The following is a 26,499-nucleotide window of genomic DNA, read 5'->3' as shown; positions in this document are numbered from 1 at the left end:
CGTGCCGTCCTTGACCAGCTCTCCCGCTATCTCTCTCAGAATGACCTTCTTGATCCAAATCAGTCAGGTTTCAAGACTAGTCATTCAACTGAGACTGCTCTTCTCTGTATCACGGAGGCGCTCCGCACCGCTAAAGCTAACTCTCTCTCCTCTGCTCTCATCCTTCTAGACCTATCGGCTGCCTTCGATACTGTGAACCATCAGATCCTCCTCTCCACCCTCTCCGAGTTGGGCATCTCCGGCGCGGCCCACGCTTGGATTGCGTCCTACCTGACAGGTCGCTCCTACCAGGTGGCGTGGCGAGAATCTGTCTCCTCACCACGCGCTCTCACCACTGGTGTCCCCAGGGCTCTGTTCTAGGCCCTCTCCTATTCTCACTATACACCAAGTCACTTGGCTCTGTCATAACCTCACATGGTCTCTCCTATCATTGCTATGCAGACGACACACAATTAATCTTCTCCTTTCCTCCTTCTGATGACCAGGTGGTGAATCGCATCTCTGCATGTCTGGCAGACATATCAGTGTGGATAACGGATCACCACCTCAAGCTGAACCTCGGCAAGACGGAGCTGCTCTTCCTCCCGGGGAAGGACTGCCCGTTCCATGATCTCGCCATCACGGTTGACAACTCCATTGTGTCCTCCTCCCAGAGCGCTAAGAACCTTGGCGTGATCCTGGACAACACCCTGTCGTTCTCAACTGACATCAAGGCGGTAGCCCGTTCCTGTAGGTTCATGCTCTACAACATCCGCAGAGTACGACCCTGCCTCACACAGGAAGCGGCACAGGTCCTAATCCAGGCACTTGTCATCTCCCCGTCTGGATTACTGCAACTCGCTGTTGGCTGGGCTCCCTGCCTGTGCCATTAAACCCCTACAACTCATCCAGAACGCCGCAGCCCGTCTGGTGTTCAACCTTCCCAAGTTCTCTCACGTCACCCCGCTCCTCCGCTCTCTCCACTGGCTTCCAGTTGAAGCTCGCATCCGCTACAAGACCATGGTGCTTGCCTACGGAGCTGTGAGGGGAACGGCACCTCAGTACCTCCAGGCTCTGATCAGTCCCTACACCCAAACAAGGGCACTGCGTTCATCCACCTCTGGCCTGCTCGCCTCCCTACCACTGAGGAAGTACAGTTCCCGCTCAGCCCAGTCAAAACTGTTCGCTGCTCTGGCTCCCCAATGGTGGAACACACTCCTCACGACGCCAGGACAGCGGAGTCAATCACCACCTTCCGGAGACACCTGAAACCCCACCTCTTTAAGGAATACCTAGGATAGGATAAAGTAATCCTTCTCACCCCCCTTAAAAGATTTAGATGCACTATTGTAAAGTGGCTGTTCCACTGGATGTCATAAGGTGAATGCACCAATTTGTAAGTCGCTCTGGATAAGAGCGTCTGCTAAATGACTTAAATGTAATGTAATGTAAATGTACGGACGGTCTGACATTGCTCGTCCATATTTTGATGTATTCCAATTCCATTTGGGTGTATTGTGTGGAATGTTGGAACATGGTTCGATCTTACTTGTTAGACTTGACTGTGCTGTTGGAGCTCGTAACACAAGCATTTCTGCTAAACAGGTGTATGTATATCTCTACTGTCAGAGCATCTTACAGATTACTGCACCTGTACATAGCCCACCTATAGTTTAGGCCAAACAACTAGCTCTTTCCCTACTGTATTTAATGAATTTATTTTGCTCCTATGCACCCCATTATTTTTATTTCTACTTTGCACATTTCTTCCATTGCAAATGTACAATTCCAGTGTTTGACTTGCTATATTGTATTTACTTTGCCACCATGGCCTTTTTTTTGCCTTTACCTCCCCTATCTCACCTCATTTGCTCACATCGTATATAGAGTTGTTTATACTGTATTATTGACTGTATGTTTGTTTTACTCCATGTGTAAGTCTGTGTCGTAGTATGTGTCGAACTGCTTTGCTTTATCTTGGCCAGGTCGCAATTGTAAATGAGAAGTTGTTCTCAACTTGCCTACCTGGTTAATTAAATAAAGGTGAGAAGATTAAAAAAAGGGAAAAAAATGTGGCTATTTGATTAGGACTTTTCTTCTATGTGTCGCAACTCCATTTCCACTTTATGTCCCCGTTAGGGAGGTGTAATTTATGCTGCAGGCTAATTACAAAATTGTGGTCCAAGTTCAACTCCTAGCCTATAGGGTGTGGTAACAGGCCCTCTGTTATTTGTTGTTGTACTCTGCATGTGAAGTACTCTGCATGTGAAGTATCTGCACTGTAGCCTATAGAAGAAGTAAGCCCTTGTTAATAGGGGAACGCAAGCAGTTGAAGGGAACAAGTGACAGAGTCTAACCTGCTGTTGAACACAAACTCCCAGTCCTATGATGTTGCTCTGTGAAGAAGGTTAGCTTTTCAGCATTCAATTCCTGGCAGCCTTCTTCTCCCTGGTTGATTTGTGAATGTGACTGGTTAGAGAATGTTTGGCTTGGGTATCCAAGGTGTTTGAGATTGTTGAGGACCAGTGTTCCGAGGGGCTGACTGTGACATCATAAAGCGGAATGTAGTTAGCATGCTGTTTGAGGGATTCCTATTCAGTCCGTTGCGGCCTTCCAGGCAGTGCAGTTGTGCTTCAAGTGTGCTCTCTCTCTGTGTGATGACTTGTTGTGCCTACACGGAGTAGAGCTACGAACGGACGTGACATTTGGGTTAAGCCTAAGCCTTTTCGTAACCTTAACCTATTTCTTCTAACTTGCTATTCTTTGTGCTTTGATGACACTAGCTGCATCCCAGCAAGTTGAAGGCCGGCAGCCACTAAGTAGAGGTAAGAGACAATTATGGCAACAATAAGTTGTAAGATGAAACCTAGTCACATCTGAGATGTGAATCAACTGCACTGATTGATCAATCGCCAGTATGTGCCCTTGGGCCTCATTTGTCCCCTTTGAAATGACCTGTTGAGATCATTCGATGCAACATCTGAGGCTATCTGGCCTCATACCACTATTTCCATAATATAAGGCTATGTTATTGGTTTTTGAAAAAGTACCATACAATATTTGCACATGCCTATCACCTCTGTACGCATAGGAAAACGATCCCTTTATTGTGTGTGTGTGTTGGGTGGGTGTCTGAGGAATGTTTTACAGCGTTTCAGCTTGCAGAGGTATCACCACCCTTCCCATGGCCACCTGGATCCTGTCTAGGGAAGAAAACGAAGAATGATGTTATTACATGGCCTTCAAGAGCTACATGACTGCTGAGGTGACATATCGGACCCCTTAGGATTTGTGGCATTCCTTGTGTATTTGTTTCCCGTATGTTCCACTTCGTTTCTCCTTTGTACTTGTGACACTATTAGAGTTTTTTTACGCCTATCTCTATTAGGTGTGACTGGCAACTGCAGTGGGTTGAATCCTACTAGTTCAGTGTTTCCCAACTCCAGGCAGGGGTAGAGTAGCCATTTGTGTTGTAGCCCTGGAGAGGCACAGCTGATTGAAAGAGTTGAATGAGGTGCAACAACAACAACAACAACAACAACAACAACAACAACAACAAGAACAACAGCAATCAATGTGAAGAGTGGGACACAGATTAGTAGTGGATCCCCCAGTTGTCACAGTTGGGCCTTGTGTTCAACATAGCTCAGTATTTGAGTGTGTTTCCCGCACATGTAAGTAGCTTTCATTTCTTCTTCCTCCATAGTTCCCTAGAACGAACGCCCTCCCCTTTGCAGCAGAGGCCAGGCAAAAGCGCGCGCTTTCTGTGCCACTGGCTTCAATCAGGTCCACCAAACGCAAATAATAAACTCAGCTAGCGAACACACAATGTCTGAGAATGGCAAAAAGCTCACTCACTCATTCATTCACACAGGGTTGTACAGAGACAGAGGACACTGAAACAAACAGCCTACCAGATGATACAAAGTGCTCATTGAAACAATTCAGACATAAATGAGACAATGTTAATATGTTCAGATTTTGTTTTTAACCTTTATTTTACTAGGCAAGTCAGTTAAGAACAAATTCTTATTTTCAATGACGGCCTAGGAACAGTGGGTTAAGTGCCTGTTCAGGGGCAGAACGACATATTTGTACCTTGTCAGCTCAGGTGGTACATAAAGCCCTGAAATCCTTAGATCAGAGAAAGCCGGCAGGTCCTGATATTCTGGATCCCTGCTTTTTAAATATGGCAGCTGATATCATAGCTGAACCACTTACAACTCTGTTCAATCTAACCCTGGAATGTAATGAAATTCCAAAGATCTGGAAATCAGCATCTGTCCTACCACTTTTAAAAGGGAGAGATCCAACTCTTTAAATAATTATAAGCCAATCTCAAATTGTCACCCCTGGTGAAAATACTTGAAACCCTTGTAAGTGAACAGCTAAAATAGTTTTTATTTACTAACTCTGTTTTATCAATGTACCAATTGGGCTTCAGGAAGAAGCATAGCACAATTACAGCAGCCATGAAGGTTTTAAATTACATCACTGAAGCCATTGACAAAAAACAGCACTGTGTCTCACTTTTTATTGATCTCTCTAAGGCTTTTGATACAGTTGATCATGCTATACTAAGGCAGAGATTGTCGAGTGTAGGTCTTTTGGAGCATGCAGTTGCATGGTTTGCTAACTATCTGTCTGATAGAACTCAGTGCACTCAATTTGATGGGCTTATGTCTGTTAAATTGTCTGTCTTGAATGGTGTGCCCCAAGGCTCTGTACTTGGTCTTCTCTTATTCGCTATTCTTATAAATTATTTAGACAAAAATGTCCAAAATGGACAACTTAATTTTTATGCTGATGATACTGTTATTTACTGTTGTGCCTCGTCTCTTACAAAAGCTTTCCAGAACATGCAAACTGCTTGTTATACTGTTCAACATACCTTGTGTCAATTGAAGCTTATCCTCAATACTCACAAAACTAAACTAATGGTGTTTTCTAATGCAAGAAATAGACCTCTGAACCTTTCACCTATTACTACCTGTAGGGCAAGGAGATTGAGGTTGTAACCTCATATACATATCTTGGAATTTTAATTGATGACGGCCTCTCTTTTAAATTGCATATTCAACAACTTACAAAAAAATTGAAGCTGAAATTGGGATTTTATTTTAGGAGTAAGGCCTGTTTTTCTTTTGAAGCCAGAAGGAGGCTAGTATCAACTACATTTATGCCTTTACTAGACTATGGGGATATTTTATATATGAATGCTTCCGCTCAGTGTTTGAGATCAATTGACACTCTTTACCATGGCACTTTAAGATTTATTTTAAACTGCAAAACCCTTGGCCTTCTCTAGTCACTCGTAGGCTCAGTCACTGGTATACTTTTATTTACAAAGCCATTTTGGGTTTACTACCTTTTTAGTTGGCCATTTTTATTGTTCAGAAATGTGGTGGGTACTCTCTTCGTTCGCTGGACTTTATCCTGCTAACTGTTCCAAATGTCCCAACTGAATTTGGTAAAAGGGATTTTATGTACTCTGCACCATCGTCTTGGAACACCTTGCAAAATACTTTTAAACTGGAAGAACGTGTCCCGATTGGTGTTTTTAAATCACTGATGAAGGATTTTGAGGCTGATTCCCTGACCTGTCAATGTTTTTAATTTGATGTTTTTATTTATTTTGTTATACTGTTGTGAATTCAATGGTTTTTACTAGATTACTTGTAGTTTTCATGTTGTCTGTCTGTCATTTTTTTTTATGACTTGGTGCTGACTATCTTGACCAGGGCGCTCTTGAAAAATATATTTTAATCTCAATGATTCCTTCCTGGTTAAATAAAGGTTACATAAAAAATAAATGTCTCCTGTATTTTGTTTCCTGTATGTCTCCTAAATGTTTTTCATTGATTTTATATCAAAATACCAGTATAATTTACAGTACCTGTATGTCTATCCTGAGTTTACTGTGGTATGTTGTGTTCGTCTCTACGTGTTTCTAATGAGTCTCACAGTCACCTTGTATTTAACATTTATATGTGTGTTATGCTGTTGGAGTTCTGTGTCTTGTTCCCGTGTTATACTGTATCTACAGACAACGTGCAGTAGACAAAGTATTAGTAATGCCTCAAAAGTTGTTTCTCCATCCCAAAAGACACATGATCAGGAACGATTGGTATCGGTAGTCCTGGTGGTGGTGCAATACAAAGATGAGTCGTATGACTGTAGAGGCTTGAACTCTGACCTCCTCTGTGGTACTCCATTCAGGCAGGCTAAGGAGGAAGTTATTAAGAAGGGGGTCCCAACCTCAAACTAGGCCCCCAGGGGACAAGAAGCCTGGTCATATAGTGGGGGATCCTCGGAAGGACAACACCATGGACTCAGGACAGCATGTAAAGGTGTGCTTATTCAAACTCAAACAGCAGGTCAGGACTGGTGACACAATGCAGGTGGACCTTGTAGTCAACCTTTATTCAGGGTTGATGTCAATTCCATTTCAATTAAGTCAACTCAGTAAGTAGAATTAAAATTCCAATTCCCTCTTTACTTTCTTCTCATTGAAGAGTATCAGAAATATGGAATTGGAATTTCAGTTATCTTCCTGAATTGACTGAATTGAAATGGGATTGACCCCAACCCTGCCTTTATGTATACAGGATATCCAAAATATATCTTGCAGGAAGGACTTGCTCACGATAGCAGCAGTGGTCCGTTTTAAACTTTATTTCAACTACTCGGTTGCTATTCTCTCTTTTAACTAGATAAATTCCTTGTCATTAGGTTCTCATAATGACTAAGTCAGCGTTGGGTCTCTAGTGTTAAATTGTAGCACTGACATGTCTGTGTTTTGTTCCACAGACACAGAGCAGGATGAAGCTGATTGCTGACAACTATGAAGATGCTCACTACCACCCCCATCCTCCTCACCACACCCAACCCCAGCAACCCCACCCAGGCCCCCAGGCTCAGCTCCCCCAGCCACAGTATCAGCACCTTCCCAATCCTATAAGGTCAAACTGGCTCTAGATCAGCACTATTCTGAAACGTTTTATGGCAAAAGACCTAGAACTCAGAACTGATATTATTTTACTCATTGTAACTACTAAAGTGGAGCACTTAATGTACTTATCCAAACACATAATCTCTTACTCATCATGAATTTGATTGCCAAATCTAAAGAGAGCACTTTGAGATGCTGCAATTCTAGTAATATTCAGGTCCATTTTGTTTTGACAATAACATATGTTCTTACAGACACTAATTGACAAAAAGCAGGCTGTCCCTCTCAGTTTCCTATCCTCTCTGTGGTGTGGTGGTCTAATGGCTAGAGTGTTGCATTGTGGTTCTAAATCTATGTTTAGATTAACTCTACGAATGTGTCTCAAATGGCACCCTACACAGTAGTGAAATACCTTTGACCAGATCCCCCTGAGCCCTGGTCAAAAGTGGTGCACTATAAGGTATAGGGTGCCATTTGAGACAAACTTCAACTCTACTGCAGCTCGTTCCTGATATGAGGTGAAAAGACACCCAATTTCTATGCTCAGCTTTGCTCTGCAGTCATGGCTTGATCAAGCTGAAAACTCTTAACCTATTCAACCAATACACTGTTGTAAATATAGCGATGTGGCTCTTTATTTAACGGAGGCAATGCAGATTGGATTGATAGGCAACAAGCAGACTTATATGATGTCAACATGACTATTTCTTTAATCCTATTATACCATGGCAATGTTGAAAACTTGTTTCTGATTGGTGGAAGGGCATTCTTGAACGTGCATTTTTTTCACTATGGTATATCAACATGGAATAATGCGATGGCTATAGTTAATTCTTCCATGTTCTATGTTTGAAAACATTATTGGCATTGTTGAATTAGATTTTCATTATAGCAATCTGGGACTTATGGTTTGGTTAGCTAAGCTGGCAAGCCTTTTAGTTAGGTTACCAAGGTAACAACTGTAGCTCTCTAGTAAACTTGTTAGCTACTTCAGTGGATGTTGAACACATTTCTAGGGGCAAATGTGTTAAATTGTAGTCATGGTATAAAGGCCATGTTTGTTGTTACTGCATATCCTTAAACATCCTGGCAATAATTGGCTGTTGAGACTGTTCTGTATTTTTGTATTTTATTTGTCTTTCTTACGAAAACATTATTGCTAAGGTGTAACTGCAGTTACAGTGCAGTATAACTGCTGTTCAACTGCAGTACACTGCAGTTATTCTGCAATTACTGCATCCAAAATACCACACTCGACTGCTGTAATCATTTTTTTTGTAAGGGATCACTACAAAGCTATAGCTAGCGCGTCGTGGAACACACATTCCACGTCGTTCATTCTTTTCCATAGAACGCACAGCCCCTCGTTGATTATCCCTTACATAACCTTTGACTTGTACTAACTCCTTTCTACTTTCTTCACTTCCTGCTGACATTTTCTGCTGGCCTATAACACTGTGACCGATAGGATGACGAGGAGAGCATCTAGAACAGCACACGGATGGAGGCGTGAAGATCCTCTCACTTTTGCATCACAGTTAACGGATTCAGAATCCTCAATTTTCAGGTCATTTACTTCTGAATACTTGAAGTAGGGGGTTCTCCTACTATGAGAAGTGAATATCCAGCACCTGGTGTATAGAACATGGTAGAAAACGTGGAACACTTCATTGTGCTGATGCATGCAGATTTTTATGTAATGTGCCAATTGAGTGTGAAAGGTTGGGGAGAATCTCCTATCCTCTATGCAGAGTGAGATCTTGATGTGCAGTCAAACTGTTGAGGATTAATCAATGTCCTATCAGTTAACATACACCAGGGTTATGTTCATTAGGGCAAGCAATGTTTTAAAATGTTTTGTAACGGAAAATGAGAATGAGCGTTTCTCATTGGACAAGTCCAGGTAGTCCTTCCCTGTTTCAGTGCATTTTTTTAAATGTTTGGTGACTAATGAACACGACCCAGAAGTTGAAGGCCAACAGACATCACCAATAGCAATCGAAGGAGTAAAATACCTTCTGATTCAGAGTATGAGAAGCCTAATACAGGCAGACAGATTCACTTTCTTTGTCGTGTACAAGTTGCATTTGATTTATTGTATTATGGTGAAAATGCAAACCTTTGGATGAAACATGAAAAATTATTATTGATTACATTTTTTTTATCAGTTTGGCTGTTTGGCTGAGAATCAAAACACTCTGGTCTCTATGTATATAGTACTGTATGTCAGTTTGGGACTGTACTATTTGTAATAGTAAATGCTTTCTGCTGTACAGTAAAGATTTAGGAACAATTTAAATGTGTGTCCAGCATGCTGAATGATTACTTGTGGGCTTATTTCCCATGATGCTACAGTCCTCATACATTAATTGCCTCTGCATCGTGACAGTGTGATGTTGTGTTTGAGAGTGGTGTTTGTCTCCTCACCTGCTGTGTCCACCTAGTAGACAACATGTGCAGTGTTATGAGAGAGGCGGCATATTTTTGGGGTGTTACTCGTGTAAATCTGTGTGTGTGTGTGTGTGTGTGTGTGTGTGTGTGTGTGTGTGTGTGTGTGTGCGCAAGCATACGTGTGTATGTGTGCTGTGGGTGTGTGTGTGTAAGAGACAAAGAAAGAGCGCGAGAGAATCAAAACACTCTGGTCTCTATGTATATAGTACTGTATGTCCGGTTATAAACTACACATGAAGAACTGAGAACACATGCATACGTTCACTATGTATCATAGCTATGATACCTCTCCTACAGTATTATAGCCACCTCTCGTCACCTCAGAAAACTAACCTGCTGGTTGGTTGACCATGCTGTCCAAATGTGCATTCATGGTACTGTATATAAAACAATTAAATGATCAGCCTGTGGAATGTAAGTAGTTATGTGCTGTGTGATTGAGTTGTTATTGCTATAGAACAGTCTCCATTTTACTAATTTACTGCATCTGTATAAATGCACTGTAAATGGACAACAGAAGACACATAAAACATAAAAACTAAAAACTAAAACATAAAACTAAAATGTCAAAGACAAATCTTTTACTCAGACAGTCAAGTTAGTTTGTTGGTTTTGAAAATGTAATTGAAGCCATATAATTATGCAACATATCAGCTGTTAAAGACAAAAGCTACAGACAACAAAAATAGTAACAGAGAAATGAAATGTTCCTCTGTTCCTCTGCAATGTTAGCCACAATTTCCGTATGAGACTGGTTTCTGCTATCTGTGGTTTTCCTGTGAACAAGCTCCACATTAACTTCTCCATTCAATCAACCCTCTCTGACACAGTCACCATCTTCTGTGAAGTCAGACTAACAGTCTGTAGATGTCTGATAAATGGCGTTGTTCATCCCTGATATGGCTGGTCATCTGTTTTTAAGAATAATTTATTATTCTAATAAGAATAAATAAATTAATAAGATGATCAATGGAATAAACCACAATTATTACAGAAATATATAAAGAGTTCCTGAAGTAAAATATTAAAAGAGGAGAGAGGATCCTGTAGCACTAACAGATGATGGAACTTGGAATGGAGGAATAACTCACCGAAAAGGAGGATATTCATTTATATTTCATCCTCCTTTTCGGTGAGTTATTCCTCCATTCCAAGTTCCATCATCTGTTAGTGCTACAGGATTCTCTCTCCTCTTTTAATATTTTGGTTAGGTCCGGATGTGACAAGGGGTGGTTTGTTGTGTTTTGTCAGTCAGCACTATTATTATAGCTTCATATTCGTTTTGTTGTTTTGTAAGTTTGTTTAAGTTTCTTTTCGTTTCATTAAAGAAGATGTATTCTCATCACGCTGCGCCTTGGTCTCATCGCTATAACGAACATGACAATGGCTTCTGGAGTGGGCGTGTTCCTGATGGGATTGACAGCTGCAGGAGGACCAGTGAGTACTTCTGATTCTGCATTTAAAAAATCATTTGCAAACATTTTCCTTTGTCATATTAATGTAATTGCCTTTGACATGGGTTAATCTTTCAACTCATTTTGGTCATATTGTGTAGGGTAGGCTATATTCAATCAAATAATATTGCCTGAATTGTTTTTCAGATAAACAATTCTCAGAGGTAAGAATTCCCCTTGTGAATATGATGACGATTGTATCAACCTTTAGTTCTGTATTGTCCATGATGGGATGTTCTTACCATAACCTTCTTGTATACTTTTATGTTGTACAGACCTACATCCAGACAGGATGATCACAGTCAATGTATGTTCCTAACAAAGTATCAAGCAATGCACATACTACTAACACAACTACACACATGCAGGTACAGACACAAATTGTCATTACATGTTCATTTTGTTTCTGTTGTAGATGATTTGATGATGGGAGCAGTGAGCAGTGCAGGCATGTTGGATTCAAGGGATGCTGGGATCTATTCCCTCATCACCTTTGTACCGTCCAAGTTATTGCCCTCAGGTGAGTTTGTAACAGAATGCCTTCAGTACCCGTCTTCCCGACCTGGGGTGAGAATTTGTTACCCTCAGCACAATAACACTTTGTCACTCAATGTCAACTGTACAAACATAAAACATAAAATAAGGTGTAAGTCAGAGCATCTTGAAAGCTTGAGAACAGAGCTGTACGTCTACAGGGTGGTTTGAGTCAGGAGGAGAAGTGTGAAGGTACATTAAGCACAGCAAAGTAACACACACATCCAAACTTACAGTACGTGTGAGGGCACACACACGCAAACACACAAACTCTAACTCGGAGTTGTACAGGCCCTGTTGAAGAAAACGGAAAGTCACCTGAAAACGACAATGTAAGTTCAGAATCACCCACTGTGTTTGGTGATCGACTCTCGGTTTCAGATTGATGTTTCATCTATTTAGAATACATTACATTTACAGTACTGTAGAATCAAAGGACTGAAGTTAAACTGTCTGTTCCCTTTCTCAAGTCTGAAACGTACCACGTATACAGCACAATCCCCAACAGACCAGTTGTCAGGACCCGGTTGCGAACCCGGGTCTCCGGAGTGAGAAACAGTCACTTAACCAACTGAGCCACGAATAGTCAGCAGAACCCAGAAGATGAGGCAGACACAACAGTACTTGAGACGGTGTATTTAATTAAGTAAAAAGTGAAGTTCTTCAAGAAAACATGTAACTCCACAACCTCAAAAGGAATCCTACAAGAACAAAGGTAATCCTCCAAGACAAAAAAGGTAAAGCACAAAAAGCCTCAAAAGATACTCAAAAAAACAAACAAACAAGAACAAAAAAAACAGAATTCCACAAGAGAGTCCACCGGGATCAACAAGAGTTCTCAGAGTACTAGGGCTGGGTGCTAACATACAAACACAGAGCAAAGAACAGAGGAAAACAAAGGGTTTAAATACAATCAGGGGAGACGAGGCACAGGTGCAAATAATAATGGGGATCAAGGGAAAACAAAAGGTCAAAAGGCACAATGGGGGCATCTAGTGACCAAAAACCGGAACAACCCTGGCCAAATCCTGACACCAGTAACCTCAGCCCTGCAGGCAGTGTTGTACAGTCTTCTGCAGACACACTGACACTACACCTCTGGCTTTCTGTAGCTGAATCTTACAGAAACACTCTTGCTTCAGGATGTCCTTTATTTATTAAGCATCATGTTACTGTAAATAAGTATCTAATACATCTACTGCAGTACCGTTTCTACATAAGCGGACGCCATCCCATTGCAAAATGTGTAGAACTGCAGGAAATTAGCATTAAAACGAACAAATTCTCTCTATATATGTGATTAGATGTATGCCTAGAGTAGAAGAGGGGAAAAATACACTAGCAGTAATAAGTGATAGTAATGATATAGGGCAAACAACTGACTTTGAAAGTCCCATGTTGCAGTGGCGCTGATGAGAGGGGAAAAGTTTACCGTGGAGCACGGAGGCCATCTAGTGGTTAAACGCGGTTACTGTCATAGTGGCTCCCTATTGGTATTTGATCTTCAGGCCAGCGTTTCCCAAACTCGGTCCTCGGCTCCCCAAGTGGGGCACGTTGTATTTTTTCGATTCCAATTGCTCTTGGAATGTAACATGCTAGAGTCTGTCTATTCCTTTGTGAAAATGGCCATTCAATCATTTCTGGACCATGTGACATTCCTGGATGGCAAAAAAAAAATCCATGTTTTGATCCGATCATTACAACGTTAGCTGTGTGCACCCCATAATTCATGCGACTGACTAAGCTATTGAAAGTAAAATGATATATCTCTGTCCAGCGCAAGTGAAAGGTGGTCGAAAAAAAGTGGTACCAACGTTTTGGTTGAAGGTACAGGCAATGTTGTAGGCCACCAAATTAGACGTGATATTATTACGTCGCCCTTCTGTGCTTGTTTGTGTGAGTGCATAGGTAAGTTGTTTCGATATGGTGGAATACATGGAGAAATGAAAGGAATCTATTTAGTGGGATGAATTCAGTGTGCGATTGAATATTCCAATGCCATACCCATTGTTAGTCCTTTAGACTAGATCCGAGATCCCTTAAGAGAAAAGGTATCAGGACAGCAGGAATCAATAGATGTAATCATCAAGGGCTTGCAAAAGAGCTGTTACGAAACAGGACACAAGCAGCCGGGATGATTGCAGTTGACCAATTAGAAATTAGCAATCACCAATGCAGGCAGGTACGTGTTGATTTCTCAATTGGCTTCGTAAATAGGCTTCACAAGGAACTAAATGGCTCAGCACATGACACCTTCACATTGCAGAATATTTGATAGTACTGACTCCCGTTGAGTAGAGTCGTGTGTCTATGGGGTGATTTGAAGTCGACTTCTGATGTGGGATTTAGTTCATTTTTAAAATAATATTTGCTGAGGAATCGAAATGATAAGACAAAGTAAAGGCCCTAAATACAGGCTGCCAGTTAAATGCAGCAATGACACGGCTAAAGTGTGTCATTGCCGGACCAAAGAGCGGGAATTGTCTGCTGTTGCATCTTCAGTCATGAGACAGGTAATAGCGGAGCTCCGTGGTGCTGAAAAGGACAGCGCCCCTGGCCATTTGGCAAAGCCTATTTCCCGTTGGAGGGATACTTGACATGCTTTAGGCACAGTTCAGTACACCCCTCATCCGACAGACCCCCTCCTATAATTGGTCCCAGAATCATCCACTTGATTCCCGACCATCAACCAATTCTCGGGGTGCATTGGTGTAAAATGTGGTCGTCGAGATAAAGTTCTATAGGCTACATGGGGTAATGGCATCCAGAGCTTACAGATAAAGAGTGCAGTAGGCTAGAGAGAAAAGTAGCCTTCCCTTTTTCATAAAGTAGGTCAATGTAACATACCCTCTTTTGATACTTGAGAAACATACATTCACATGATGTCCAAATCTGCAAGAGACAAACCAGCGGAACATCAGCAGGTGAACAAAAGGGTTAAGTGAATATGATTTAAGAGCAGTCAAATGAAGTAATAGTGACATTTGACCACGTAAATTGTTGTGACAATTGCATCAGGTTTGAGAAGAAATGCTCTGTAGATGAATGCCATTGTGAGTGACAAAGTAACTGTATGATCCAGCAGGTGGTGTATCTGTGTGAGCATGTGTTTGCCTATTTGATGAACTGTTGTAGTTAATGTTTGATTTTGACCACGTACTTGTTGTGACAATTGCATGAGGTTGAGGGAGAAATGCTCCCTGTGGCCATTGTGAGTGGCACTTTGATCCAGTTCAGGTGGTGTTAAGATCCCTTCCTATGTTTTTCATGTCCTCTTCATGAGCACTTTTGCATGTCTTCCTTCCTGTCTTGCCAGGTGTGGGTTCCACGGAGGTGTGTGTTTTTGATAGATACCACTGGGCAGACATTCCAGAGTAACGTGGAGGTAAACAATTAACATAGTCAATGTTAGAAAAAATGGGCAGTCTGACAATGTGTGCATATTTTGATGAGGTATTCCAATTTTGCAGATTAACACTGGGTGTAAATGATCAGATGGTCATGTTGGTAGACATATTGGTTGCAAAAGAGCTGACAGAAAAGTAAATAAATAAAAACAGTGTATATTTTGATGGGTGTATAAAAACAGTATGGGAATGGAGCTCGTAGGTGAAAAGCATTTCTGCTAAACAGGTGTATGTATATCTCTTGTCAGCCCCAAACCCAATTCTTTTTTTGGTGAGGCATCTCCTTCCAGGTCTCTGCTGCCAATGACTGGAAGGAAAAAAATCTCTGAAACTGGAAACACTTATCTCCCTCACTAGCTTTAAGCACCAACTGTCAGAGCATCTTACAGATTACTGCACCTGTACATAGCCCACCTATAGTTTAGGCCAAACAACTACCTCTTTCCCTACTGTATTTAATGAATTTATTTTGCTCCTATGCACCCCATTATTTTTATTTCTACTTTGCACATTTCTTCCATTGCAAATGTACAATTCCAGTGTTTGACTTGCTATATTGTATTTACTTTGCCACCATGGCCTTCCATGTGTAAGTCTGTGTCGTAGTATGTGTCGAACTGCTTTGCTTTATCTTGGCCAGGTCGCAATTGTAAATGAGAAGTTGTTCTCAACTTGCCTACCTGGTTAATTAAATAAAGGTGAGAAGATTAAAAAAAGGGAAAAAAATGTGGCTATTTGATTAGGACTTTTCTTCTATGTGTCGCAACTCCATTTCCACTTTATGTCCCCGTTAGGGAGGTGTAATTTATGCTGCAGGCTAATTACAAAATTGTGGTCCAAGTTCAACTCCTAGCCTATAGGGTGTGGTAACAGGCCCTCTGTTATTTGTTGTTGTACTCTGCATGTGAAGTACTCTGCATGTGAAGTATCTGCACTGTAGCCTATAGAAGAAGTAAGCCCTTGTTAATAGGGGAACGCAAGCAGTTGAAGGGAACAAGTGACAGAGTCTAACCTGCTGTTGAACACAAACTCCCAGTCCTATGATGTTGCTCTGTGAAGAAGGTTAGCTTTTCAGCATTCAATTCCTGGCAGCCTTCTTCTCCCTGGTTGATTTGTGAATGTGACTGGTTAGAGAATGTTTGGCTTGGGTATCCAAGGTGTTTGAGATTGTTGAGGACCAGTGTTCCGAGGGGCTGACTGTGACATCATAAAGCGGAATGTAGTTAGCATGCTGTTTGAGGGATTCCTATTCAGTCCGTTGCGGCCTTCCAGGCAGTGCAGTTGTGCTTCAAGTGTGCTCTCTCTCTGTGTGATGACTTGTTGTGCCTACACGGAGTAGAGCTACGAACGGACGTGACATTTGGGTTAAGCCTAAGCCTTTTCGTAACCTTAACCTATTTCTTCTAACTTGCTATTCTTTGTGCTTTGATGACACTAGCTGCATCCCAGCAAGTTGAAGGCCGGCAGCCACTAAGTAGAGGTAAGAGACAATTATGGCAACAATAAGTTGTAAGATGAAACCTAGTCACATCTGAGATGTGAATCAACTGCACTGATTGATCAATCGCCAGTATGTGCCCTTGGGCCTCATTTGTCCCCTTTGAAATGACCTGTTGAGATCATTCGATGCAACATCTGAGGCTATCTGGCCTCATACCACTATTTCCATAATATAAGGCTATGTTATTGGTTTTTGAAAAAAGTACCATACAATATTTGCACATGCCTATCACCTCTGTACGCATAGGAAAACGATCCCTTTATTGTGTGTGTGTGTTGGGTGGGTGTCTGAGGAATGTTTTACAGCGTTTCAGCTTGCAGAGGTATCACCACCCTTCCCATGGCCACCTGGATCCTGTCTAGGGAAGAAAACGAAGAATGATGTTATTACATGGCCTTCAAGAGCTACATGACTGCTGAGGTGACATATCGGACCCCTTAGGATTTGTGGCATTCCTTGTGTATTTGTTTCCCGTATGTTCCACTCGTTTCTCCTTTGTACTTGTGACACTATTAGAGTTTTTTTACGCCTATCTCTATTAGGTGTGACTGGCAACTGCAGTGGGTTGAATCCTACTAGTTCAGTGTTTCCCAACTCCAGGCAGGGGTAGAGTAGCCATTTGTGTTGTAGCCCTGGAGAGGCACAGCTGATTGAAAGAGTTGAATGAGGTGCAACAACAACAACAACAACAACAACAACAACAACAACAACAACAGCAATCAATGTGAAGAGTGGGACACAGATTAGTAGTGGATCCCCCAGTTGTCACAGTTGGGCCTTGTGTTCAACATAGCTCAGTATTTGAGTGTGTTTCCCGCACATGTAAGTAGCTTTCATTTCTTCTTCCTCCATAGTTCCCTAGAACTAACGCCCTCCCCTTTGCAGCAGAGGCCAGGCAAAAGCGCGCGCTTTCTGTGCCACTGGCTTCAATCAGGTCCACCAAACGCAGATAATAAGAGCACCAAGCAGGAAAAATTACGTCATTAATTCACTTGAACTCAGCTAGCGAACACACAATGTCTGGAAGAGGTAAAGGCGGCAAGGGACTCGGAAAAGGAGGCGCCAAGCGTCACCGTAAGGTTCTCCGCGATAACATCCAGGGAATCACCAAGCCCGCCATTCGCCGTCTGGCTCGCCGTGGCGGCGTGAAGCGTATCTCCGGGCTGATCTACGAGGAGACCCGCGGTGTCCTGAAGGTGTTCCTTGAGAACGTGATCCGTGACGCCGTCACCTACACCGAGCACGCCAAGAGGAAGACCGTTACGGCCATGGACGTGGTCTACGCTCTGAAACGCCAGGGACGCACCCTGTACGGTTTCGGCGGTTAAACGCACTCTTCTCGGAACGTCAACATCCCGACTTGAACCCAAAGGCTCTTTTAAGAGCCACCCACATCCGCTTCAAAAGGGCCAAATCCATTGTCGTATTAAACCATGAGCCACTCAGTGGACGGGGAAGAAGTGTTTATGACAGGAGGCTATGTTCAGTACAGTCGTATTAAACCATGAGCCACTCTGAGTGGACGGGGAAGAAGTGTTTATGACAGGAGGCTATGTTCAGTACAGTCGTATTAAACCATGAGCCACTCTGAGTGGACGGGGAAGAAGTGTTCATGACAGGAGGCTATGTTCAGCGCAGGCTTTGCGTACAGTCGTATTACGAGACACCCGAAATAAAGGCACCACGGCTGGTAAATCCCCACCAAGTCCAAAAAGGGGGGCTTTATTTCTGGCCATTGCATGGGTATTTTTTTTTTAAACACACCATTCCCCACCAGTGACAGAGCATAGGCTATGGAATAAGGGGGACAGGTCTTTGTTAGGGAAGCAAGCCTCTGAGTGGAAGGCTCTTATGCGCGCTCAGCTCCACCGGGCAAATGGCAGGGGCGCCTATGAGAAAGCAGGGGTGTGTCCACGGCCGGCGAATTAGCTTAGCTTCGTCTTCATAAGAGGGAAAGGGCTCTCCGCCCCTCATTCGTTTGTGAGAAGCAACGAGACATCAGCGTCATGCCCGAGCCAGCAAAGTCCGCGCCCAAGAAGGGCTCCAAGAAAGCCGTCACCAAGACCGCAGGGAAAGGCGGCAAGAAGCGCCGAAAGTCTAGGAAGGAGAGCTACGCCATTTACGTGTACAAAGTCCTGAAGCAGGTCCACCCCGATACCGGCATCTCCTCCAAGGCCATGGGAATCATGAACTCGTTCGTGAACGACATCTTCGAGCGCATCGCCGGAGAGTCGTCTCGCCTGGCCCACTACAACAAGCGTTCCACCATCACCTCCAGGGAGATCCAGACCGCAGTGCGCCTGCTGCTCCCCGGAGAGCTGGCCAAGCACGCAGTGTCCGAGGGCACCAAGGCCGTGACCAAGTACACCAGCTCCAAGTAAACAGCGCATTTGGAGTGCTGTAGTAACCCAAAGGCTCTTTTAAGAGCCACCCACCCTGTCAGTGAAAACAGCTAATCCATTGTGTGTGTGTGGACATGTTAGAGTGGTGTGTCCAACAGGGTAGGAATATGTGCATGCCAGTAGAACACAGTGAGTGGGATTCCACTCGTGCTCCAATGACTGGTGCCTGTATCACTTTAGGCCGAAGCAGGGACCCTCTGCACACATGAACAACAGTCTCCGAGCAAGTGACGTCACCGATTGAAACTTGCCGTTCCACCTGTACAAGACGGAGGAGGAGAAGCGCCTCCACATCGCTCTCTCTAGGCCTATATCAGGGCGAACAAGCACATGGGGCGCCAGCCTCCATAGCGCCGGCTGCACAGCCAGACACCAAGACCCACAGACACAAAGACCGGCACGAGTCACACTGCGGAGTCCAGAGACAAGGTGAGCTCAACTACTTTGGCCCTCACCTCATCTGGATGAGAGAGAGAGACTACCTAGCACAAGAAAAAACACACTGTGCACAAAGAGCAGGCTCCAAATCCCACTAAAGGACTCATAAAACATCACACACACACACACAGCACCCTCACCTGTCAACATTGTTGTGATATGTGTTAGAATTCACATGTCACATTGATCGTGATAATAATAAGAATACATACTATAGTGGGTTGGACAGCATTTGATACATGTTTCAGTGATTTGAGTTGTCACTTTGGCGCTCCCGCCAACGAGAAAAAGTAACAAAAGTCGGAGGGAAACAGAGTGGCCTAGCCCTTGTCACTCTGCTGCCTGCTTGCATGCCTGCGGGCGGGTGGGTGGGGGCGGGCTTAGGACTGTCTGTCCCTCCCTCACTCCAATTGGATAAGGCCACACCGATCCGGTGGCCAATCGATGCCTTTTGTGGCGAGGTATAAGTAAGGCTCTCGAGGTGGGCAGCGGTTCATTCAGATTTTCTGTGACATACTGAGTCTACCAATATGAGCGGAAGAGGCAAAACCGGAGGCACGGCCAGGGCGAAGTCAAAGACACGTTCATCCCGTGCCGGGCTCCAGTTCCCCGTGGGCCGTGTGCACAGGCTGCTGCGCAAAGGCCACTACGCCAAGCGTGTGGGCGCTGGCGCACCAGTCTACCTGGCCGCAGTGCTCGAGTACCTGACTGCTGAGGTACTGGAGTTGGCCGGAAACGCTGCCCGTGACAACAAGAAGACTCGTATCATCCCCCGTCACCTGCAGCTGGCAGTCCGTAACGACGAGGAGCTGAACAAACTGCTTCGCGGCGTGACCATCGCTCAGGGTGGTGTTCTGCCCAACATCCAGGCAGTGCTGCTCCCCAAGAAGACTGAGAAGGCCGTCAAAGCCAAGTAAAATCGCTGGTGCGGCTGCAACTTGACTACTCAACCCCCAAAGGCTCTTTTAAGAGCCAACCACCTAGCTCAGCAAAAGCGCAAAGTGTCCTTTCTATGGCTGGCCAACTATTTGGCGTGTTTTTTTAGATAAATATACACGGCACAGTATCAAGTGCCCACATGAGGCCTAAATGAAGAATAACAACTACTAGGCTAAAATGAGAGAGCGTTATTGCGCGTAAAGTGTAACGTTGCTCGCGGCACTAACAAAAGACCCAAGCGCGCCTCGGCGAGGGAGGGGGTTGCATTTTGGGGTGGCACGGAGAGGCCGAGCGTCCCGTCCAATGGGTGGCGGAGGAGGCCTCCGCAACGGGCCAATCAGGGCGGTGCGGAGATGGTGACCAATCAGCAGACGCCGCTGCCGGCTTTATAAACTTCACATAGGCATTTGGAGGCTATACTCCGACTGTGAAAGAAGGAAGCTAGCTAGCGCCATGGCCAGAACCAAGCAAACCGCTCGCAAATCCACCGGTGGCAAAGCACCCAGGAAGCAGCTCGCCACCAAGGCTGCGCGCAAGAGCGCCCCGGCCACCGGCGGCGTGAAGAAGCCTCACCGTTACAGGCCCGGCACCGTGGCTCTTAGAGAGATCCGTCGTTACCAGAAGTCCACTGAGCTGCTGATCCGCAAACTGCCTTTCCAGCGCCTGGTGCGAGAAATTGCCCAGGACTTTAAGACCGACCTGCGCTTCCAGAGTTCCGCAGTGATGGCCCTGCAGGAGGCAAGCGAGGCTTACCTGGTCGGCCTGTTCGAGGACACCAACCTGTGCGCCATCCACGCCAAGAGGGTGACCATCATGCCCAAGGACATCCAGCTGGCCCGTCGTATTCGTGGAGAGCGCGCATAAACGATGACCTGATCTCCAAAATCCCCCAAAGGCTCTTTTAAGAGCCACCTCCATATTTCAGTCAAAAAGGCACATTTGTTCCATTTGTACACGCCCCTTTCCCACCGTGTTCCCTGCTCTCGAGTCCCTACAGACCGTGGTTCGATTCCAGGCTGTATCACCACCGGCCGTGATTGTAAATAAGAGTTGGTTCTTAACTGACTTGAGTCGTTTCAATAACGCTCTCTATATGTGATTAGATGTATGCCTAGAGTAGAAGAGGGGAAAATACACTAGCAGTAATAAGTGATAGTAATGATATAGGGCAAACAACTGACTTTGAAAGTCCCATGTTGCAGTGCCGCTGATGAGAGGGGAAAAGTTTACCGTGGAGCACGGAGGCCATCTAGTGGTTAAACGCGGTTACTGTCAGCGTGTCAGCACGTCATAGTGGCTCCCTATTGGTATTTGATCTTCAGGCCAGCGTTTCCCAAACTCGGTCCTCGGGTCCCCAAGTGGGGCAAGTTGTATTTTTTCGATTCCAATTGCTCTTGGAATGTAACATGCTAGAGTCTGTCTATTCCATTGTGAAAATGGCCATTCAATCATTTCTGGGCCATGTGACATTCCTGGATGGCAAAAAAAAAATCCATGTTTTGATCCGATCATTACAACGTTAGCTGTGCGCACCCCATAATTCATGCGACTGACTAAGCTATTGAAAGTAAAATGATATATCTCTGTCCAGCGCAAGTGAAAGGTGGTCGAAAAAAAAGTGGTACCAACGTTTTGGTTGAAGGTACAGGCAATGTTGTAGGCCACCAAATTAGACGTGATATTATTAAGTCGCCCTTCTGTGCTTGTTTGTGTGAGTGCATAGGTAAGTTGTTTCGATATGGTGGAATACATGGAGAAATGAAAGGAATCTATTTAGTGGGATGAAATCTGTGCGATTGAATATTCCAATGCCATACCCATTGTTAGTCCTTTAGACTAGATCCGAGATCCCTTAAGAGAAAAGGTATCAGGACAGCAGGAATCAATAGATGTAATCATCAAGGGCTTGCAAAAGAGCTGTTACGAAACAGGACACAAGCAGCGGGGATGATTGCCCTATTAGTAGTTGACCAATTACAAAATAGCAATCACCAATGCAGGCAGGTACGTGTTGATTGCTGCATTGGCTTCGTAAATAGGCTTCATGAGGAACTAAATGTCTCAGCACATGACACCTTCACAGTGCAGAATATTTGATAGTACTGACTCCCGTTGAGTAGAGTCGTGTGTCTTTGGCGTGATTTGAAGTCGACTTGTGATGTGGGATTTAGTTCATTTTTAAAAGAATATTTGCTGAAGAATCGAAATGATAAGACAAAGTAAAGGCCCTAAATACAGGCTGCCAGTTAAATGCAGCAATGACACGGCTAAAGTGTGTCATTGCCGGACCAAAGAGCGGGAATTGTCTGCTGTTGCATCTTCAGTCATGAGACAGGTAATAGCGGAGCTCCGTGGTGCTGAAAAAGACAGCGCCCCTGGCCATTTGGCAAAGCCTATTTCCCGTTGGAGGGATACTTGACATGCTATAGGCACAGTTCAGTACACCCCTCATCCAACAGACCCCCTCCTATAATTGGTCCCGATCATTACAACGTTAGCTGTGCGCACCCCATAATTCATGCGACTGACTAAGCTATTGAAAGTAAAATGATATATCTCTGTCCAGCGCAAGTGAAAGGTGGTCGAAAAAAGTGGTACCAACGTTTTGGTTGAAGGTACAGGCAATGTTGTAGGCCACCAAATTAGACGTGATATTATTAAGTCGCCCTTCTGTGCTTGTTTGTGTGAGTGCATAAAGTTCTAGGCTAGGTAAGTTGTTTCGATATGGTGGAATACATGGAGAGATGAAAGGAATCTATTTAGTGGGATGAAATCAGTGTGCGATTGAATATTCCAATGCCATACCCATTGTTAGTCCTTTAGACTAGATCCGAGATCCCTTAAGAGAAAAGGTATCAGGACAGCAGGAATCAATCGATGTAATAATCATCAAGGGCTTGCAAAAGAGCTGTTACGAAACAGGACACAAGCAGCCGGGATGATTGCCCTATTAGTAGTTGACCAGTTACAAAATAGCAATCACCAATGCAGGCAGGTACGTGTTGATTGCTGCATTGGCTTCGTAAATAGGCTTCATAAGGAACTAAATGGCTCAGCACATGACACCTTCACTGTGCAGAATATTTGATAGTACTGACTCCCGTTGAGTAGAGTCGTGTGTCTTTGGCGTGATTTGAAGTCGACTTCTGATGTGGGATTTAGCTCATTTTTAAAAGAATATTTGCTGAGGATTCGAAATGATAAGACAAAGTAAAGGCCCTAAATACAGGCTGCCAGTTAAATGCAGCAATGACACGGCTAAAGTGTGTCATTGCCGGACCAAAGAGCGGGAATTGTCTGCCGTTGCATCTTCAGTCATGAGACAGGTAATAGCGGAGCTCCGTGGTGCTGAAAAAGACAGCGCCCCTGGCCATTTGGCAACGCCTATTTCCCGTTGGAGGGATACTTGACATGCTATAGGCACAGTTCAGTACACCCCTCAATCCAACAGACCCCCTCCTATAATTGGTCCCAGAATCATCCACTTGATTCCCGACCATCAACCGATTCTCGGGGTGCATTGGTGTAAAATGTGGTCGTCGAGATAAAGTTCTATAGGCTACATGGGGTAATGGCATCCAGAGCTTACAGATAAAGAGTGCAGTAGGCTAGAGAGAAAAGTAGCATTCCGTTTTTCATAAAGTAGGTCAATGTAACTTACCCTCTTTTGATACTTGAGAAACATACATTCATTCACATGATGTCCAAATCTGCAAGAGACAAACCAGCAGAACATCAGCAGGTGAACAAAAGGGTTTAAGAGCAGTCAAATGAAGTAATAGTGACATTTGACCACGTACTTGTTGTGACAATTGCATCAGGTTTGAGGGAGAAATGCTCTGTGTGGCCATTGTGAGTGGCACTTCTGATCCAGCAGGTGGTGGGTGTTAAGATCCCTTCCTATGTGGCTTGAATGATGAGCCAGTGTTGGAAAAATGACTTGTGGTACAGCGGGTGGCGGTGAAATGTCTCCCTATCTATATGACTTGACCTACTCCTTTGACATTGTTCACTTGATTGGAGATGATTCCGGTCTTCTTCATGTCCTCTTCATGAGCACTTCTGCATGTCTTCCTTCCTGTCTTGCCATGTGGGTTCCACGGAGGTGCCATGTGGGTTTGTTAGATGTCCTCTTACACTGAGCACTTCTGCACACAGTGTTTTTGTTAGATACCACTGGGCACATTCCTAACGTGGAGGTCGTTTGCATAGCTCATGTTAGTCTACGGACGGTCTGACATTGCTCGTCCATATTTTGATGTATTCCAATTCCATTTGGGTGTATTGTGTGGAATGTTGGAAAATGGTTCGATCTTACTTGTTAGACTTGACTGTGCTGTTGGAGCTCGTAACACAAGCATTTCTGCTAAACAGGTGTATGTATATCTCTCTAGTCACCCCCAAACCCAATTCTTTCTTTGGCCGCATCTCCTTCCAGGTCTCTGCTGCCAATGACTGGAAGGAAGTCCAAAAATCTCTGAAACTGGAAACACTTATCTCCCTCACTAGCTTTAAGCACCAACTGTCAGAGCATCTTACAGATTACTGCACCTGTACATAGCCCACCTATAGTTTAGGCCAAACAACTACCTCTTTCCCTACTGTATTTAATGAATTTATTTTGCTCCTATGCACCCCATTATTTTTATTTCTACTTTGCACATTTCTTCCATTGCAAATGTACAATTCCAGTGTTTGACTTGCTATATTGTATTTACTTTGCCACCATGGCCTTTTTTTTGCCTTTACCTCCCCTATCTCACCTCATTTGCTCACATCGTATATAGAGTTGTTTATACTGTATTATTGACTGTATGTTTGTTTTACTCCATGTGTAAGTCTGTGTCGTAGTATGTGTCGAACTGCTTTGCTTTATCTTGGCCAGGTCGCAATTGTAAATGAGAAGTTGTTCTCAACTTGCCTACCTGGTTAATTAAATAAAGGTGAGAAGATTAAAAAAAGGGGAAAAAATGTGGCTATTTGATTAGGACTTTTCTTCTATGTGTCGCAACTCCATTTCCACTTTATGTCCCCGTTAGGGAGGTGTAATTTATGCTGCAGGCTAATTACAAAATTGTGGTCCAAGTTCAACTCCTAGCCTATAGGGTGTGGTAACAGGCCCTCTGTTATTTGTTGTTGTACTCTGCATGTGAAGTACTCTGCATGTGAAGTATCTGCACTGTAGCCTATAGAAGAAGTAAGCCCTTGTTAATAGGGGAACGCAAGCAGTTGAAGGGAACAAGTGACAGAGTCTAACCTGCTGTTGAACACAAACTCCCAGTCCTATGATGTTGCTCTGTGAAGAAGGTTAGCTTTTCAGCATTCAATTCCTGGCAGCCTTCTTCTCCCTGGTTGATTTGTGAATGTGACTGGTTAGAGAATGTTTGGCTTGGGTATCCAAGGTGTTTGAGATTGTTGAGGACCAGTGTTCCGAGGGGCTGACTGTGACATCATAAAGCGGAATGTAGTTAGCATGCTGTTTGAGGGATTCCTATTCAGTCCGTTGCGGCCTTCCAGGCAGTGCAGTTGTGCTTCAAGTGTGCTCTCTCTCTGTGTGATGACTTGTTGTGCCTACACGGAGTAGAGCTACGAACGGACGTGACATTTGGGTTAAGCCTAAGCCTTTTCGTAACCTTAACCTATTTCTTCTAACTTGCTATTCTTTGTGCTTTGATGACACTAGCTGCATCCCAGCAAGTTGAAGGCCGGCAGCCACTAAGTAGAGGTAAGAGACAATTATGGCAACAATAAGTTGTAAGATGAAACCTAGTCACATCTGAGATGTGAATCAACTGCACTGATTGATCAATCGCCAGTATGTGCCCTTGGGCCTCATTTGTCCCCTTTGAAATGACCTGTTGAGATCATTCGATGCAACATCTGAGGCTATCTGGCCTCATACCACTATTTCCATAATATAAGGCTATGTTATTGGTTTTTGAAAAAAGTACCATACAATATTTGCACATGCCTATCACCTCTGTACGCATAGGAAAACGATCCCTTTATTGTGTGTGTGTGTTGGGTGGGTGTCTGAGGAATGTTTTACAGCGTTTCAGCTTGCAGAGGTATCACCACCCTTCCCATGGCCACCTGGATCCTGTCTAGGGAAGAAAACGAAGAATGATGTTATTACATGGCCTTCAAGAGCTACATGACTGCTGAGGTGACATATCGGACCCCTTAGGATTTGTGGCATTCCTTGTGTATTTGTTTCCCGTTGTTCCACCTTTCTCCTTTGTACTGACACTATTAGAGTTTTTTTACGCCTATCTCTATTAGGTGTGACTGGCAACTGCAGTGGGTTGAATCCTACTAGTTCAGTGTTTCCCAACTCCAGGCAGGGGTAGAGTAGCCATTTGTGTTGTAGCCCTGGAGGCACAGCTGATTGAAAGAGTTGAATGAGGTGCAACAACAACAACAACAACAACAACAACAACAA

At 43.9% G+C, this 26,499-nt stretch overlaps 3 protein-coding genes and 1 long non-coding RNA gene across 9 annotated transcripts in view; all 4 read left to right on the top strand.

Moving 5' to 3' along the window:
- Nucleotides 1–3,130: 3,130 nt before the first annotated feature.
- The window catches only part of LOC127932237 (histone H4), a 24,055-nt gene continuing 686 nt past the window's right edge, over nucleotides 3,131–26,499 (top strand). Inside the window, exons 1-4 of one of the 5 annotated variants that reach the window (XM_052527232.1) lie at nucleotides 3,160–3,765; nucleotides 17,213–17,587; nucleotides 19,287–19,295; nucleotides 20,492–20,841. In XM_052527232.1, the coding sequence (XP_052383192.1) occupies nucleotides 17,295–17,587; nucleotides 19,287–19,295; nucleotides 20,492–20,841 (652 nt within the window). In that variant the 5' untranslated portion in view covers nucleotides 3,160–3,765; nucleotides 17,213–17,294. Of the gene's footprint in view, nucleotides 3,766–16,794; nucleotides 17,668–19,286; nucleotides 19,296–20,491; nucleotides 20,842–26,499 lie in introns of those variants that run through there. The other 4 variants (XM_052527230.1, XM_052527231.1, XM_052527228.1 and 1 more) reach the window with 4 other exon arrangements.
- Nucleotides 18,252–18,709, top strand: LOC127932234 (histone H2B). The gene has a single exon (XM_052527226.1). The coding sequence runs from the start codon at nucleotides 18,285–18,287 to the stop codon at nucleotides 18,657–18,659; it is 375 nt and encodes a 124-aa protein (XP_052383186.1). The 5' UTR covers nucleotides 18,252–18,284; the 3' UTR covers nucleotides 18,660–18,709.
- The window catches only part of LOC127932232 (histone H2A-like), a 27,165-nt gene continuing 20,129 nt past the window's right edge, over nucleotides 19,464–26,499 (top strand). Inside the window, exon 1 of the mRNA XM_052527224.1 lies at nucleotides 19,464–19,834. Coding sequence (XP_052383184.1) covers nucleotides 19,649–19,834 — 186 coding nt within the window. The 5' untranslated portion in view covers nucleotides 19,464–19,648. The remainder of the gene's footprint in view (nucleotides 19,835–26,499) is intronic.
- Nucleotides 24,221–26,268, top strand: LOC127932239 (uncharacterized). 2 transcript variants are annotated; one of them, XR_008144640.1, is made up of 3 exons: nucleotides 24,221–25,364; nucleotides 25,741–25,782; nucleotides 26,109–26,268. It is a non-coding gene; the product is annotated as an uncharacterized LOC127932239 (long non-coding RNA). The 2 variants fall into 2 exon arrangements; XR_008144639.1 differs by having other exon boundaries at nucleotides 26,096–26,268.

This window comes from Oncorhynchus keta, chromosome 10 (genome assembly GCF_023373465.1).
Source record: "Oncorhynchus keta strain PuntledgeMale-10-30-2019 chromosome 10, Oket_V2, whole genome shotgun sequence".
Classification (NCBI taxonomy): domain Eukaryota; kingdom Metazoa; phylum Chordata; class Actinopteri; order Salmoniformes; family Salmonidae; genus Oncorhynchus; species Oncorhynchus keta.
The sequence above is the reverse complement of the archived record's forward strand: the minus strand, read 5'-3'. Positions and strand labels throughout refer to the sequence as shown.